This window comes from Palaemon carinicauda, chromosome 8, assembly GCF_036898095.1.
Source record: "Palaemon carinicauda isolate YSFRI2023 chromosome 8, ASM3689809v2, whole genome shotgun sequence".
Taxonomy (NCBI): Eukaryota; Metazoa; Arthropoda; class Malacostraca; order Decapoda; family Palaemonidae; genus Palaemon; species Palaemon carinicauda.
Genome location: NC_090732.1, coordinates 94,223,131 through 94,243,130, shown reverse-complemented (window position 1 = coordinate 94,243,130; position 20,000 = coordinate 94,223,131). Strand labels below are relative to the sequence as shown.

At 33.4% G+C, this 20,000-nt stretch overlaps 1 protein-coding gene across 1 annotated transcript in view; it reads right to left on the bottom strand.

Annotated features, from left to right (window-relative positions):
* Positions 1-18,128: 18,128 nt before the first annotated feature.
* Positions 18,129-20,000, bottom strand: part of LOC137644928 (uncharacterized) — a 2,412-nt gene continuing 540 nt past the window's right edge. The window contains exon 2 of the mRNA XM_068377804.1: positions 18,129-19,405. Coding sequence (XP_068233905.1) covers positions 18,272-19,405 — 1,134 coding nt within the window. The 3' untranslated portion in view covers positions 18,129-18,271. The remainder of the gene's footprint in view (positions 19,406-20,000) is intronic.

Below are 20,000 nucleotides of genomic sequence, written 5' to 3'. Positions count from 1 at the left end.
CTGATACACCAAGGTACCGTGCTATGGTGCAATGTTAAAAGAGATGTCACTATATTGACGACTCTGCCTCGGCTACAGCTGAAATATTTGTTTTGTCTAGATCCAATAAATTTCCAGAAATATTATTTTACTCTCTGGAGACAATTAGAAGATTGTCAGTTTTCTATAAATGCCTGACTTGCCTGACACTGTACTGTCAAGGTTAAAGAAGAAATGCTATAAGGAAGGGACTGTGGTAAGCATATTTTCAGGATTAGTTAAATTCTTAATTAAATATATTCCAATGTTTCTTAACAATTCTAAACCCAAATTTCATGGCAATCAAGTTAATAATTTCTCTGACAGTTTAGAAGAATTCACTATCTATAATAAACAAATAGAGAACTCTGCTTAAGATCTATTTCGTGTAAGACTTTTTAATGTGAAAATTAAGATGCGCTTGAGTGAAAAATGCAAAAAATTCAAAGATTATGTTCGTAGTTTTAACCCATTAGAAAATCACCATCTAAATCTCCCCATCGTAATTAGTTGTATGACCCAATTTCCATTTAATAACAGAAAGAATTAAAGACCTATTGCGAGTTACCACTTTTAAAGATAAACTCAATAACCAAAACAATGATTAACCTATCAGCAAAATTATGCCAACTAATACTCGAAATTCTAGCCACAAGAGTATATAGCGTACAGATTACACAAAGTAATCTAAAATAATTCTGATGTAAACAAGTTGACATGGTATATTGGTGTGTTATACAAGGCAAAATAAGTAAATCTCTTATAAAAGATTTTTGTAGAATACGGGAAAAGATAGTATGAAACGAGAAAAAGATTAAATAGAGGAAAAAGTTTTCAAAATACTAAAAAACGTAAATTCTGTTTTAATTACTCTGTTCAAAACACATTTTGAAAGACGTGCGTGAATGCCGCAATATCTCTTCTTAGATAGTTCATCATGACTATTACAATACAAATTCTGAAAACTAAGGTATGTGAATGTATTATTTATAACTATCTTTTTGCACCTCATTAGTTGATTTGCTTTGCAAATACAATTAAAGCCAGAGATGGGTTTCGGTTAATTCTAATGGTTACCAAGAAAGGTGCCAAAACCAATATCTATTTTGTTAGGATGAAATATCTTGTAATTTATGTTTTAACCATTTTAACTTCATTAGATTTCGATACCTTTGATTTTGGATGCTCTGAAGTACCATCGAGTCTTTCCAAACATATCTTCCACTTCTGTCGTTTTTATCTCAATCTTCGATGATCATCATAACCAAATGTGACCCTAATAAATCTCTGAAGTGCTTATTAGCATCTCGTAATAGCCAATAACCCATCAACCTCTATTCACTGCGGGTGCAAGACGAGATACTCAATGAAGAAACCCGAGAGGCGTGTGACAGCTCTTACCCTCTTCCATGTAGTACGTGGAAACTACTCCAGCCCACTCCAAGAGGAATCCAAAGAGGTTCCATTTCCGGCGGCGTCTGTGGGATTCTTTTGATCGGAATATCCTTACCGTGCATCCTGGTGACCTGCGAGTTCTTTAAAAAAGAAATGAAGAGATGAATGAGTAAAGATAAAAAAAAAATATTCAGGAAAAAATACAGATTGGAAAGAGATGAAGAACTTGGAGAAAGGATTCAGTATGTCCGTCAATGGAAATCAAAGGGAGAAATCAGCAATATCCGTGTTGATTTTTATTTATCATTTTTACTTCGTCCAGTGGGGGACATTTCTACCTACGTATATAGTTCGTTTTCTCAGGATTTCTAATTCATACTAGTATGTATTATTTTTTTTTAACATCAAGTGTTACTTAACCTAAACAATTTACAAGAGATAATTATATTGCTTCTAGTTATCTCTCCAAACGTAATGAGGAATATTTAATTTTTCATTTCTCTATTCACTGTCAAAAATACCAGCCTTTTAAATGGACGCCTTTTGATTTGGACAATGAGTGAGAACCTTCTACTGCAATCAAAGGAGGAACTGTTAAGTCTACACTAAGAAGTTGGACCAGGGTCTTTTTATGGCAGAAATATATCAATTTTAACTTTATCATCGTCAGACTTACTCTAAATAAAACAAATTAAGGAACACGAGAGCCTGGACCCCAAACATACCCACGGTAATTTATAGGTTACAGAGATAATCTCGATTATCGGAATACATATGCACCTATACACACACACACACACACACATATATATATATATATATATATATATATATATATATATATATATATATATATATATATATATGTATGTATATATATATATACATAATTTTATATGTATATATGATTATATATATATATATATATATATATATATATATATATATATATATATATATATATATATATATGATTATGTATATATAAATATATACATATATATATATATATATATATATATATATATATATAAATATGTATATATATATACATATATATATATATATATATATATATATATATATATATATATATATATATATATATTTGCATTGATAGTGTTTCTTTATTTATTAAAACTCCTTTAAAATTTTAGGATGTGAAACACAATTGGTCTGTTTCGTCATTAATTGCACAAAGAAAATTAGTTATTGAGAAAATCTTGAAGGATTTTTAGTGATAAGTTTGTTCGTAAGAAGTGTTTTAATTTTTTCATTCTACTTTGTTTCGAGTATTGTTCTCCTGTCTGGTTTTCAGATGGTGGTTCTCATCTTGAATTGTTGGACAAAAACTTGCCTTCTATTATCAAGTTTCCCTTTCCTGATCTTGATATTAATCTCTGACAACAGTGTTCAGTTCGTTACATAAGATTTTTCATAGTTCTGATCATCCTTCGCATTTAGATCTTCCCGGACTGTACCCTCTTGTATGCAGCAGGGTTAAAAGAATATTCTTTTAACCCTGGTATGCAGTAGCAGTTTTGACCAGAATTTGGAATGATCCTCATTTGGCAGTTGAATTGGTGGAAGATTCAGAAGTTCAAACTTACAGCGAATGTTTTTATGTTGAACAGGTTGATATAAATGTTTCTTTATAGTTTATATATGACAGATCTAGTTTAACGTTGTTACTGATCTTTAGATATCTTATACTCTTTATTCATTACTGCTCATATGTAGTTTATTTATTTCCTTATTTCCTTCCCTCACTAGGCTATTTTCCCTGTTGGATCCCTTGGGCTTGTAGTAGCTTAGTAGTAGTAATATAAAATGATATCAAGATAGATTTATACATTTACGTACACACACATATATATATATATATATATATATATATATATATATATATATATATATATATATATATATATATATTCCTTTCTAAGTGGGGTTACCTCAACGTGGTGAAAGGGTTTGTGTATTGCCGTGATCATTAAAGCAATGCTAGTAAGGGCCACCCATACTGAGTTGGTTTACTGTGAGCGACCAGAAGAAAGTCTCGCACCATCACCAATTCGCAGTTGTCAGTGTCGTGATGAAAATTGGCCAAACCTCAGACGGGTATTGATATGTCTGAGGCTTTTGTCCTGCGGTGGACTAGAAATGACTGCATTTGTTGTTGTTGATATCTATCTATCTATCTACCAATATATATATATATATATATATATATATATATACAGCAATACCTTGAGATACAAGTTTAATGTGTTCCGGGACCAAGCTCGTGTGTCAATTTGCTCATATATCAGATGAATTATTCCCATGCAAAATAACTAAAAAAAATTAATCCGTTCCCACCTTTGAAAAAAACCATAAAAACAGTATATTACAGTGGAAAAACATGTTTTTAATTGTTCTAAATAAACATTCTACGCTTACAAAATAACAAATACCTATGAACTGGTTATGATGCTCGATAAAATGTAACATTATTATGGAGTTGTTACCTTCGAGACAGATGGTAGCAGCTAACAGTGGTGTTTGCGAAGGAGGAGGGAGAGAGGACGGGGAGGAGAGAGACTTGGCGGCAACACGTTCGGTACACACCACTTTTGTAACACTACGTAACATAACCTTAACTTTAAATTTAATTTAAATGAAAATAGCAACTTTAAATTCAACTTTAAATGAAATTAGCAGCTTTCAATTTAACTTAAAGGAAATTAGCTTACTGTACACACACTTAAAAATAAAATGTTAATCTTACATTACACTAAGCTGAATTTGAATTTCGTTTTCATTTTCATTATTTTACTTTTCTTCTTCTTCCAGCTTGGCTCTTTTTGCCGTGCTCTCAGCTTCACTTTTTGATGGCCTTTTTAAAAGGAACCTATATAGGGATGTTTGCTTTTGTCTTTCCCCTTCAAAAAGATGCGAGAATGACGCACTCGCAAACTTCTCAAGGTGCCTCTTTTCCATAAAATTTGAAAACTCCTGCTACTTCGCTAACATGTCTTTGATTTCTGCTGTAGAAATGCGGCCCTCGTCTTCCACCTCTTCCTAGCCACTGAGCTCCTGCAACACTTCCGAATGTTGCATCTTCTGGAGCTCTATTAATTCCTGTGTCGTGAACTCTTCCTGATGCTCCTCGACAAGGTCGTTCACATCTGCCTCATCTACCTCCAGCCCCAAGGACTTACCAAGAGACACGATTTCATCCATCACAATAGGTTCTGGGTCATCAGGGTCTGTTGTAACGAACCCTTCAAAGTCCCTCTCAGCGACGGAAGCTGGCCACAATTTCTTCCATGCTGAATTAAGAGTTCTTCTTGTGACACCCTGCCATGCATCGTCAATAATTTTTAAGCAATGGACGATATTGAAATGTTCCTTCCAAAATTCACGAAGGATGAGATTGGTGTTGTCTATAATATCGAAGCATTTCTTGAACAAATGCTTCGTGTACAGTTTTTTGAAGTTGGAAATAACTTTTTGTCCATGAGTTGGAGGAGTGGCGTCGTGTTGGGTGGGAGATAGAGGACCTTGATGAACCTGAACTCCTCAAGAATGTCATCTTTGAGATCAGGAGGGTGACCAGGGGCATTGTCGAGAACCAGGAGACATTTCATTGGCATGTGTTTCTCGGCCAAATACTTTTTGACTGCTGGACCAAAGCACAGATTAACCCATTCTGTAAAGAAATGCCGCGTAACCCAAGCCTTAGCATTAGCGCACCACATCACTTGCAGTTTTTCTTTCAAGATCCTTTGGCTCTTGAAAGCACGTGGGTTTTCTGAGTGGTACACCAGCAGTGGCTTGACCTTACAGTCACCGCTGGCATTGGCACACATGGCTATAGTTAACTGGTCCTTCATGGGTTTATGGCCCGGTAGTTTTTTTCTCCTCTGCTATGATGAATGTCCTCCTGGGCATCTTCTTCCAGAAAAGGCCAGTTTCATCACAGTTGAAGATTTGTTGGGAGATGAAGCCATGTTGGGTGATAACCGAGGCAAAGGTTGTGACGAAGTCCGCCGCAGCTTTCGAGTCGGAACTTGCTGCTTCCCCATGCCTCACAACCGAGTGTATCCCAGTCCGGTTTTTAAAGTTATCCATCCAGCCATGGCTGGCTTTGAAGGTTTCAGCTGGCGTCAAAGTGTCCCCTCTCTCAGCTGCTTGGTTCCCTTTCAAGTCATCATAGATTCTGGTGGCCTTTTCACATATGATCATCTCAGTCATGCTATCTCCCGCCAACTGTTTCTCCTTTATCCATGATAAAAGAAGCCTCTCCATCTCGTCGTGAATATTATTGCACAGCTTGGAAAAGATAGTTACTCTTTTGGAAGGCTTGGTGCTCTTTATAGCATCCTTCTGTTAGAGGATGGTATATATTGTCGATATCCTCCTCTCATATTGGCGCGCCAGCTCAGTCACTCTTACGCCACTCATGTTTTTCGATTATTTCATGCTTTATCTCAATTGTCATCATACGCTTTTTCTTTTCACTACCCTTGTTTGAACTCGCTTGCTTTGGACCCATTGCTTATTCACTTAATTTTGCACTGATTAACGCAAAAAACACGTAAAAAAACAAAACACTATGGTCGATACTCGGAGATAAACTTTACGAGACGGAGATCCGACAGGAAAGACCGAGTGATGCTGTCCTGGTGAGAAGCCTCTCACACACTCAGCCTCCTGGTGGCCGCATAGGGAGCTACCTCGTATCTGAACATTTTTCTCTTATCTCAGGACAAAAATTTGCTCGGAACTCTCTTCATATCTCAAATTTCTCGTATGTTGGGAGACTCGTATCTCAAGGTATTACTGATATATATATATATATATATATATATATATATATATATATATATATATATATATATATATATATATATATATATATATATGTATATGTATACATATAGATATAAGTTTTCATCTTTAGTTTTTGGATGAGGTTGCTAGCCTCACGTCCTTTTCCACCCCATTTGTAACCTAACAAAGTTGACTAACTTTAATCCAGATATTTGATTAACAATGATTGGAAATGACACCAGTTATTCAATTTCAGCGGTGCCATTTTTCAACGTTATTCGTAGTATGGAGGGCCTCTCGAGAAATAAGCAGACATTACCCAAGGCCACATTTATACTTGTAAGTATTTCTAGGATGAACCCCATATGTTGAGAGCTTCCAGAGTATTAGTGACTTCATATACGTAGAACAAGGGTCATCAACAATACTACGAACCTACTGTGCGCACTTGCTATTCACCTGTATATTTTACGCATACTCTCACTTTCTAGGTATTACGCCCTTCACTTGCAATATATCTTCCTTTCTATTTGTTAGAAATGTGTACAAGTTTCTTCTTCGCTCACTAACAAGCTTTTCTACATTACTCATTCCTTTCACTATACTCTCCACACGAGTATACCATCTTTTTTCTTTTTATATATTTCGTATCTTTTCAGTCCTTAGTTCTCATATGAAGTAAACATTATTCCGCTCTACAGTTTTAGCCCTTATTCGGCAAAATGAAGTCCGTATTCATATACACGAAGAAGTGTTGCATCAGCGATCTCCTTATACATTCTGCCTCTGGCTTCCAGGACATTTCTCTTCTCTTTCAAACATTTTGCGTAAACTTATTACGGCACAGTGTAAAATCCGGACGTCGGATGCCGTCCGGGAGAATAGAAAAACGCTTGTATCACCGGGAAAGACGTGAAAATACAACTCTTTTTAGTGACTGGTAATGTTCACTGATACTTTCTGTTATTTTCTGAATAAATGTTCGAAAAAATATTGGTTTATTTTCATGTTATTGAGAATATCACCTAGTACATAGTGTAATGTTGACGTCCGATTGAGATTTTTCTCAATAAAATGAAAATAAATCAATATCTTTCGAACATTTATTCAGGAAATAACAGAAAGTATCAGTGAAAATTACCAGTGTCAAAAAAGTGGTGTATTATGGCGCATTTACCGGTGATACAAGGGGTTTTCTATTCTCCCGGACGGCATCCGACGTCCGGATTTTACACTGTGCCACTTATTACACTAGCGGATCTAGAGCGGGGGGGGGGGGGGGGTTTGGATCGCAGGGGGTCATGGCCCACTTTTACAGAAAAGAAATGACTGTTAAACTTGGGATTTTCAAGAAAAAAAAGTTGGACTTTCAAACTTGATGTATTGGTGGACAAATATATGTTAGCTTTATTTTCATGTTTCATCCTTTATCAAGTTACTTTGTGCATTACAAGTTTTGATACGATGGTCCTTTTGCTCAAAAGTAAAAGAAAAAATACTATTTATAATTCAACATTTGAGTGGAAATCTATGATAGTTACATGTATTAATGTCAAACCCATTTTTATTACAATTATATAGAGTATGGTCAATGTGAAGTCTTAGCCTCTTCAATGGACAAATGGTTAAAGTTTATTTTCTAATTGTATTAACTCATACATACCGTTTCAAAAAAAAAAAAAAAAATCCTCTTTATGTCTTTATTCTTAATTCAAAGTTAATTTGAAATCGAAAACTATTTGTATCTGAATGCATAAAAGTCACGTGTTCAGGGATAATATCATAAATTGCCCTTGTTGAAAATTTCTGAATAGTTTATCATGCACAATGGACAAGGGTAAGTGCAACGGCCTGGGAATCAGCTCAATTCTCTTGAGTTATTTCTTAGGCACAGTCAATATATATATATATATATATATATATATATATATATATATATATATATATATATATATATATATATATATATATATACATATATATATATATATATATATATATATATATATATATATATATATATATATATAGATGTGTGTATATATACGCACATATATATATATATATATAGATGCATGTATATATATATATATATATATATATATATATATATATATATATATATAGATAGATAGATAGATAGATAGATATGTATATACTGTATATATATACACACACACACACACACACATATATATATATATATATATATATATATATATATATATATATATGTGTGTGTGTGTGTGTGTGTGTGTGTGTGTGTGTGTATGTGTGTGGGAGTGTATATAAAAAGACAGCGTTAGGGTCAGTGAGGAGATGAATTAAAACTTCATTCATCTCTTGCTTATTATCTTTTTCAACTCAGCAGTTGTCACTTGGAAATATATTAAGGTTTTCGTGGAAAGGAGAGAACTTTCATATGAGTATTTCACTCGTATTCTTTGATTTAAAGTTATCTTCTTTAGATTACTGCTAAACTGAGACTATTATTATTATTATTATTATTATTATTATTATTATTATTATTATTATTATTATTATTATTATTATTATTATTATTATTATTATTATTATTAGCTAAACTACAACTCTAGATGGAAAAGCAAGATGGTATGAGTCCAAGGGCTCCAACAGGGAAAAATTCCCTGTAGTCCAGTGAGGAAAGGAAACGAGGAAATAGATATACGATGAGAAAAATTTAACAATTAATTATTCTAAAAACAGTAACAACATCAAAACAGATATTTCATATATAAACTACTGCATAAAAAATATCAACCTGTTCAACATAAAAACATTTGCTGCAAGTTTGAACTTCTGAAATTCTACTGATTCAACTACCTGATTAGGAAGAGCATTCCACAACTTAGTCACAGCTGGAATAAAACTTCTAGAATACTGTGTATTGAGCCTCATGATGGAGAAGGCCTGACTATTAGAATTAACTACATGCCTAGTATTGCGAGCAGAATGGAACTGTCTAGGAAGACTACCACTAAACAAGAACAGATTACTATATAGTCGTAACCATTCTACATTACCATCATCATAATAATCACAAAATAATTAAGTAATTTTATATCAGTATCAAGAAGAATTGCGTATCAAAATATATTTGTTCAAAGTCAAAGTAATGAGGAAGATCGTAGAATATCTTTTTCTAGATATAGACTATAGTCATATCCTGACACATTCATGTTAATTGCAGTAGTTTTATATGAGGAGATGTAAGTCACTTTATAAAACTGTTACACTTGAATTTAGTTATAGTAAATGTCAATGCAGATTACATAAGTTTTAACTAGAGAGAGAGAGAGAGAGAGAGAGAGAGAGAGAGAGAGAGAGAGAGAGAGAGAGAGAGAGAGAGAGAGAGAGAGAGAGAGTCTCAAGAAATACAATGGCAAACTATCAATGATCCAAAAAAGAGATTTCGACTGCAGAAGATCCGGACTTTAACCTCATATGTATTATCCTCCTGGAGCTAGATTATTGTTTTATAAAATACTCAGCGTTGCTAGTCCACTGTAGGACAAAGACCTCAGACATGCCCACCCACTCCTGTCTAATTATTGTCTTTCTATGCCAGGCTATATCAGAAACTTTTCTTAGCTTGTCAGTACATCGTTTTTTCTTCCTTCCCCTGCTTCTTTTGTAATATATAGGGGCCCAGTCTGTTATTCTTAATGTCCATCTATTATCTGTCATTTTCAAATGCCTTGTCATGGCTCTTTGTTTCTCTTACATGTTTTTAGAATATACTCTATTTTAGTTTGCTCTCGTATCCTTGTTACTCTTTTTCTGTCTCTTTGTTTTAATACCATCATTATTTTTTCCATTGCTATTTGAATTGTAACTAGCTCGTCATATTCTAAGACTTTTGTAAGCCTCCAAGTTTCTAATGCATAAGTTATTACTGCTAGGACCATCTGATTTAACATTTTCCTTTCTAGAGAAAGTGGCCTTCTATTTTTCATAATCTCATTTTATTTACCAAACTGTGGATGTAGATATCAAGAGATTCAAGTAATAAATGTTTGTGGCAGGCATAGCAACTTCTATTTATGTTCGATCTATCGGAATCCAGACATGGATTATTCTATCTTCGACTGTCTTCTTACCATTATGGCTAAGGTACAAGAAGATGATAGGAAGACCTCTTTAGTTTCTTGTTGGTGATTTCAATGCTCACCACGGGGAGTGGTTAAATTCTGTTTCTCCTACTGATCGCCATAGCATAAGAGCTTTGGACTTTATCTTAGAATCAGACTGTGAGGAAATCATAAGTGAAGCTACTCACATGTCTGGTAACTGCTTGGACCTTGTATACAACAACTTCCCTGGCGTTATAACAATAAAAGTTGATTCTCCGGTTGGGACATCTGATCATGCCTTGATTTCATTGGTAGTCCTCAGCCTTTATTTCATTGGTAGTGAGGACTGAGCAGCCCGTCCCTGATGTACCATACTCATGTAAGATTTATATAAAATTTCAAGCAGACTGGAATGGCATTGTGGGAGATCTTTTGGGCCTGAATTGGTCATATTCATTTGAATGAGATTCTAGTCAACATAATTGATAGACATATCCCTTCTTGTGAGCTAAGGTAGCGAGTGAAAGACAAACCATGATTCAGTGATGATTGTGCAGTAGACGTGCTTATTTTGAGAAGCAGTAGTCCTATCATCCTCGGAGGAGTAACAGATCAGATTTGACATGAAATAACTATACTCAGCTTAGAGCGTTAGTTCAGAGTTTATGCTTCAAATTAAAAGGAAGAAAAGAAACTCTTTCTGGTACAACTCAGGAACATAATGGGTTGAATACCCTTAAATCTGCACTCTTTGGTGTAGACGCAATGGTTCCTCCTTTACTTAAACCAGATGGCTCTGTCACTCACTGTCCAAATGAAAAGGCAACCCTTTTGGCTGATGGGTTTGACAGTAAGCAGAGTAATGAGAAACTGAAACTTGATCTTCCTCATTCTTGTTTTCCCGAGGCATAACTATCTACATGTTTGCTTTTCGATCTCATGAAATTAAAGCTCTCTTTATAGACCTTGATACTTATAGAGGTGTAGACCCAAATGGTATTTTTCCTTTGTTTTTATGAAAACTGTAGATTTCTTAGCTCCAAAGATATGTTATTTTGCGCAAGTTAGCAAGAAGAGGAGCTTTTAGCACTTAAAGAATGGGTAATGTTACTCCATTATGTAACTCTGTTTGTGGTAGCTCAAGTCTAACTGATTACTGCCCAATTTCCATAACTTCCAAATTATCTAAAGCTTTTTAATGTCTTTAGTCAAAACTTATAAATATGTTTGCAGAAGGCAACCATCTGTTCCCTAGTTTGCAATCTGGCTTTCATAATGGCCTTGGAGCATGTGGTGTCCTTCTTACATTCTAATGTTGTACAGAAATCCCTTGATTGTGGTCAAGAAGTTTGTATAATTGGCCTTGATTTTAGTGCTGTCTTTGACCCTGTTAATCATGAGTCCCTTGTTTTCAAAATCAAACAGTTGGGAGTGAATCGGCCTTTCTTAACATTATTATTGAATTTCTAAGTAATGGAACGCAAAAGAGTTGCTATTGATGGTCATTATAGTGAGTTTAGGAATGTGATACCTGGTGCTGCTCAGGGTAGTGTTTTTGGTCCATTACTTTTCATACTACATACACATGACATGTGATTTGGTCTAGAAAACAAGCTCGTTGCATACGCGGATGATGCTACTCTGTTTGCATCAATTCCAGCTCTTGAATGCAGATTTGGTGCTGCTGAGTCCTTTAACAGAGATCTAGCTAAAGATAGTGCATGGTGAAAATTATGGGGTATGAAGTTGAATCCTAACAAAATTCAGGGTATGATTGTAAGTAGGTCGAGGACAGTGGCTCCTCAACATCCGGATCTCAGTATTGATGTTTCTTTAACTCTGCACGACTCTTTTAAAATTTTAGGTGTGATTCCCGAAAGTAAATCTACTTTTGAGAAACACATTAGGTCTGTGTCTTCTTCAATTGCACAAAAAAAAAAAAAATGGTTTACTGAGAAAGTCTTCTAAGATTTATGGTGATCAATCTATTCTGAAGAAATCTTTTGATTCTTTCATTCTACCTTGTTTCGAGTATTGTTCTCCTGCCTGGTCTTCAGCTGCTGATTCTCATCTGAATTTGTTGGACAGGAACTTACGGCATATTGAATTTCTTATTCATGATCTAGATATTAATCTCTATCACCATCGTTCAATTACTTCGTTATGCATGTTGCATATGATTTTTCATAATTCAGGCCATCCTTTACATTGATATCTTCCCGGACAATACCACCCTGTTCGTAATACTAGGTATGCAGTTGATTCTAATAGTCAGGCCTTCTCAATCAAGAGGCTCAATACTACATAGTATTCTAGAAGTTTCATACCAACTATGACCCAGTTGAACTGAATTAGTAACGGAAATTAGAGGATCTAGAGTCTGCTGATGACACTGTTCTTATTAGCAAAATGCCACAGGACTTGCAAAGCTTGCTTACCAGAGTGCATGAAATATCACATGAGGTTGGGCACAGGATAAATAGAAGCAAGAAAGAGATGATAAGAATGGAATATGCAATGGAAGATGAGCTATCCTTGGAAGGAGAAAGGGTCAATGAAGTGGAATCATTTCAGTAATTGGCAACTCTGGTCTCTAATACAGGATGTTTTGAATTGTAAAAAAAGAAAACAGACATTGGCTTGGGTTAAGTAAAATTTGGAAATCAAATCGCCTGAAATTGCGTATAAAAATCAGGCTATATAACAATTTAGTGAGATCGCTGTTACTGTATGGACATGAGTCGTGGTGTAACAATGAAACAAAATCCAACAGACTTTGTAGATTTGAGAACAAATCCCTCAAAAGAATATTGGGAGTTAATTGGCAGGAAGGATTAGAAATGAAACTTTAAGAGAAATTACTCAAGTGCCATATGTTGATGAGATCATGGTGAGGGAAAGATGGAGATGGTTTGGGCATGCTATTTGCACTCCGTAAGAGAGATTAGTTCACCAAAATTTCATCTGGGCTCCACAAGACACTAGAAGAATTGGAAGACCCTGGCCTACATGGCTGAGGGCTATGGAGCGTGAAGTTACAAGTAGGAGAGGATGAATGAAGATGTATTGATTTAAAATCTCAAGATAGAGACGACTGGCGAAATCTATCAGAGGCCCTTTGCGTCAATAGGCGAGGAAGGAGATGATGATGATGATGGAGATCAAGTTGTGGAATGATCTTCCTAATTGGGTAGTTGAATCAGTAGAACTTCAAAGGTTCAAACTTGCAGCAAAGTTTTTATGATGAACAGGCTGACATATGTCTCTTTTTATAGTTTATCTATGAAATATCTATTTTAATGTTGTAACCGTTCTTAACATATTTCATTTTAATTCTTTATTACTTTTTATTTAGTTTATTCCTTTCCTTATTTCCTTTCCGCATCTTCCTTGGGCTTATAGCATCCTGCTTTTCCAACTAGGGTTGTAGCTTAGATGATGATAATAATAATAATAATAATAATAATAATAATAATAATAATAATAATAATAATAATAATAATAATAATAATAATCTAAAGCCTATCCCTTTTATTTTGGTCTCATGTACTTGGGAAACATAAGTAAACTCATTGACCATTTCTAGAGGCTCTTCTATAACCCTCCTTTTTTGTCTATGCATTTCCATTGAACATTATCTTAGTTCTACATATATTCATTATCAGTCCTACATTTTTTCATTCCCTTTTCAAATTTTCTATCATGTTTTGCGATTCCTCACATGATTCATTTAATGGAACTATGCCATCTGCAAATCTCAAGTTATTAAGGTATTTCCCATTAATGTTAATTCTTACACTGTCCCAATCTAAATTCTTAAAAACTTCTTCTAGGCATGCTATGAAATATCTAAGAGAGACGTGGTCTCCCTGTTTAACTCCTTGCACAATCGGAATTTACACTAACTTTTTGTAAATTTAGGGTTGCTGTACTTCCCGTATAGATATCTTCAAGTGATCAAACATAAGATTCATCTATTCCTTGTCTTTGAAAGGCTTTCATTGCTGCTGAAGTTTTTGACAGAACCAAAAGCTTTCTGATAGTCTATAAATGCCATACATTGTGGTTTGTCATACTCTGTTAATTTTTCCATTAGGTGGTTAATTACATGGATATGGTCAATTGTTGAATACCCACTTCTAAAGCCTGCCTGCTTCTTGGTTCATTAAAGTCTAGCTGTCTTTCCATATGGCCTCATATGATCTATGTAAATATTTTACATATATCTTTCTGGTTTTTTTGGGTCTCCCTTTTTGTGAATTAGCATAATAATAAAGTTTTTCCAAGCGGTAGGTATAGAGCATTCTTGCAGATATTTTGTGTAAAGCTCACCGAGTTTTACTACTATGAAATCTCCTCCTTCTATATATATATATATATATATATATATAAATATATACATATATATATATATATATATATATATATATATATATATATATATATATATATGTGTGTGTGTGTGTCTGTATATTGTATACACACACACACACACAAAACACACACACACACACACACACACACACACACACACATATATATATATATATATATATATATATATATATATATATATATATATATATATATGTGTGTGTGTGTGTGTGTGTGTGTAGTACAAATATTATATATACATGCATACATATATATATTTATTATATACACACATATGTGTATATATATATATATATATATATATATATATATATATATATATATATATATACATATATATATATATATATCTATATATATATATATATATATATATATATATATATATATACATACATATATATATATATATATATATATATATATATATATTATGCCTAATATTCTAGTATTCTAACACAAAAGATAAAATCAAATTATTTTCGATTTGATAATGCAGTAAATATCAACCGGCCCCTCTCTCTTCCCTGGTATATAGTATGTATGTATCAACCTCAGATACATATATCATTACCATTCGGTTTTTCATGTCTATTCGTGACCAGTTGGTGTATATATTCCTGTTGCTAAATTAAGTACTTTTGTTTATTTTCCTGAATTTAATTTGATATGAACTTAAGAAGATTAAACCATGTATTGGAACACTTGTGAAGTGACAAAAATTTTTTCGACGAAGTAAGGTCAATTCTCAGAAATATCTGATATGGCTGTTTTATCGGTTAGCTTTTATTGTGTTCAGTATAGGAGTAAAAAATCCTACTTATTAAAAGTGGAAATTTAAATGGGATTACAATTTAATTTGGTTGCTTGCTACAATGTTTATTCAATATAATTTGTAATATTGAAATGTGATATGATTAACAAATCTACGTGGCATGAAATTTCCACAATTCTATAATTATTCAATAAGTTTACCAGTTCTCAATTTAATATATGTTGCAAACAAAACTGAGTTTTTAATTTGCGAGGTAACTTGTTTATATAAAAATAGTACAGTAGATAGGATAAAAACGGAAGAAAAGGAAATCTTCAAAGAAATAAATTATGAAGAAATTAAAAAGGTTTCATGATACAATCCTTTAAATTTACAAAAGCCTTTAAACTTTTATAAAATTAAACTATAATTAACATGTTCCGTTCAACAGTTGCTACAAGAAAATCGTAGTAAAAGACATGTGGAAGATTGAAATCACCCTACTCTCTCTCTCTCTCTCTCTCTCTCTCTCTCTCTCTCTCTCTCTCTCTCTCTCTCTCTCTCTCTCTCTCTCTCTCTCTCCCAAGGGTAAAGATTCATTACATGTGAGCTGGAATTAAGAGATCGTGTTTCTGATATGAATCAAGTAGGAAGAAGTGGAGAGACTAATTATAATTCGACGAGTCAAGAATTTATGTTGGTTGATAGTTGAACGGAAGGGTGCAGATGGTCAATAATTACAGATATAACTCAGAGGTAATCAACTGATGAGGTTTCCCGGGAATGTATAGTCCTCTACTAAAAACTATTGGAAAGATTACTGCTGATATGTTTTATATATTTAATCGGGGTGTTGTTATTGTATAATGCATATTCGCCCTATAAATTCAATTATAAGGAGAAAATAGTTTCAAATACATGAAAAATAGCTCTAAAAAACTTAAAATTACATCAGCTTCCCTCAGCTGCTTTGGTTGTTTTTCCGACCGCCTTTTTTGAACTTGCTGTATCTGCGCTAGAGTATCATCTACCCAAATAATATCCATAGGCTGTACAATCTATAACTGGCATACGTCCAAAACACTTTATTATATTTTCCTGGTCTCATTTGTATCGATATTTGGATAGTTTTATTTTACTATGATAGACTTTTGTTTCATTGCAGTTATAAAGAGGACATATCTTCTCAACAATCAAGTATGCTTTTAAACAAATCTTTCTCGGCAACATTACCTACTATGAACATTAGTCTTCCTTTTATTTATAACAATTTATGAAGACTTTCAAAGAATCTTAACGTTTTCTTTTGTAATACTTGATAGTTAATTTCAAAGTATCCAAATAATTTCATATCTTAAACCTTTATATAGAAGTTTAACCAATGTAGTACTAGAGAAGAATCACTTAAATAGTTATTTGAAATCCCTGTCGACACCAAATATTAAACGGAGAAACTTAAATTGAGTTTCCCTGTTATTTTGAAAGTAATCTGGAGCTCAATTTTTCCAGCGAGATGCTGTATTCAATTTTTAGACGCCACCAATACATTATTATTATTATTATTATTATTATTATTATTATTATTATTATTATTAAACTAAAACCCTAGTTGGAAAAGCAGGATGCTATAAGCCCAGGGGCCCCAACAGGGAAAATAGCTCAGTGAGGAAAGAAAATAAAGAAAAATAAAATATCTTAAATATAGTAACAACATTAAATTAGATATTTCCTATAAAAACTATAAAAACTTTAACAAAACAAGAGGAAGAGAAACTAGATAGAAGTGTGCCCAAGTGTGTATATATACATATATATATATATATATATATATATATATATATATATATATATATATATATATATATATATATATATATATATATGTATATATATATATCTATATATCTATATATATATATATATATATATATATATATAGATATATATATATAGATATATATATATATATATATATATATATATATATATATATATATATATATATATATATATATATATATATATATATAGATAGATAGATAGATAGATAGATAGATAGCAAAGGGATATTTACTTTAAATATAAAAGTATCTTTTTAATATGGAGTGGCTTAGCTTTCCTTACTTTTAATAGCGGCGATTGATTGCCATTCTGAAACAAAGACGGATTTCCAGATTCAGAATGACAAGAGCTCAAAAAATTCTTTTACTGCATAATTGCTTTCAAAATACAATAATTTTCTCATTGTCATGCTCAAGTTAGATTGAGAATTAAGATAATATCAATTAAATTTCGGACAATAGATTACTTCAAAATGTAGGAAAGAGTAATGCAAATGATATCATGATGGAAGAGTGTATGTAAAATTAGCCGAATTAAAACTTGGGCTCTAGTATAAGAACTGCGATTCTCAACCAAAATTTTCAACAGAATAAGGGATGAATATCATACTCTCTTACCTTCTGGTTATTTCCTTGGCACCTGTACATGTTCTTTTGATGATAATGTCTGTCATTATTAGTTAGTTATATAAAATATTTTATGGTTATAATAAAACATCAAATTAGACTTTATATACAAAAGGTTTATTCTGCTTTTCTGTATTTTCACAAATTTTTTTATGTTTCACAAGAAATGTTTTTAAAACAAACTGTTTACGTTAAATGCAATAAATGAAAGACTTACTCTGAGAGCAAGTGATTAAGTTACAATATAAAATCGTTTTACTAATGAGAAGAAATTTTATCTATGTACAAATAGAATAATATATTAAGATAATAGAGTGACCTGGAGAGAACTACCCTCCGATGGGCGTAGAGATGAAATAATGCGAAAGCCCTCTCGTTGGGAAAAACTGCAGAGTATATGCTAAACCATCAGTATTGACAACATCCGGACGGCCAACAGGTAAGCGAGCTACTGGGAAAGCAGGAGCGAAAGGGACTGGGTTTTGTGTTGGCTGGGAAAGTACAAAGGGACTGGATAATGTCTCATGTTGAACAGAACTGAAACTCTTTCCTTGATTTGAGACTCTCATAGACAAGGATTCTGATTCTGCTTTTGGCTTTACAGACGGTTCAAGAATTTCCGGAAGTTGGTCAGTAAATAAGGGTCTTTGAGTTAATTCAGCAATAATTCCGGAAGTAAATTCTGCATCAGCTAAAGGTATAGATGGGGAAGCAACTAACACAGTTGCGGTATCTTGCTCTACAAGAGAGGGAATGGGATCGGCTGCTATTTCCTCAACAGGTGTTATCATAACATCTTCAACAACTGGAGATGATGCAGTCTCTTGAGTTGCAGAGGATGGCACTTGTTCAGCAAAAGGGACTAGAACCTCTTCATTCAATGGCGACACATCCCCAACAACTTCTGCAGCTTCAGGAGAGTATTCAACTGTCTCAGCAGGTACGAGAGAAGGTTCAGACATCAACTCATCAGCCACAGAAATAAATTGTGAAGCTGTGCCCTCTGTGGCAACTGATAGTTTTGCAGGTAAAGGTGCTTCAGTCAAAGGTGCCTCAGTCAGAGGTGCTTCAGTGAAAGAGATATAATCCTCTGTTTGAGTCATATGGAAGTCTGAAGCTGGCACAGGAGAAATCAAGTCCTCTGTGTTCACTGTTGGTACATCAGCTTCTCCAACAACAGGCTCTGCTGCATCCACAACACCGGAAGGGATACTAGATGGCAAAAGGTTTAAGATGTCAGGTCTGTTTAAAGTTATGCTGGCCTGTCTTAGCCAAGTTTGGATAAATTGTTCATATGCATGATGGGTTGCAGATGGATCCAATATCTTACTTGACTTTTCTTTATTGACACTTGCTGCCAAAATTGGCTTCTTCGTGGACTGTTCTGAAACCTTATCAAAGGCTGGCCATAGTTGATTAGGTGCGCACTCCACCTGTATGGTGGCTACCACAGCAAGTACAACCTGAAATGAAAGAAAGTTGCCATTATTCCCAAAGTAAACATGGAAAACCCACGTGAGGGTTTAATTTTTTTACATTTCCTTTTTATCATAGTATAGTAAACTTCTTGAGGTGCAAGATTTACTCATATCTAAAGGGTTTGAACTGGTTCCCAAATCTATAACCCATGGAAAGAAGGCTCTCTTTAAAGATGAATACGGTAATTTCGTCACAATTTTTACCAAGGGATAGGAATTGCTATGGGATGCATACGCAGTGTATAAGAATTAATCACATGCCATGTATGAAAATGGTTTCAGTACGAGTACTTTTTTCTGATAAAGGAATTTAATTTTCATCTAGTCAGCTAAAAATGTGTTTTGACAAAACTGAACTACCCTAAGCAATTCTTTTACAGTAAATCTGAACACAAACCATAATTTACAGACATTATTTTCCATTAAACTTATTTTGAACATTTAATCAACTCACAAGGATATATAAGTCCACAAAAGATATTCAATTAAATATACTTTTATCACTAAGCTTTAACTTATTATTTTAAGCTCGAGGTGATAAAAGATACCCTATATAAACAGCGAAATTGATTCTGAATAT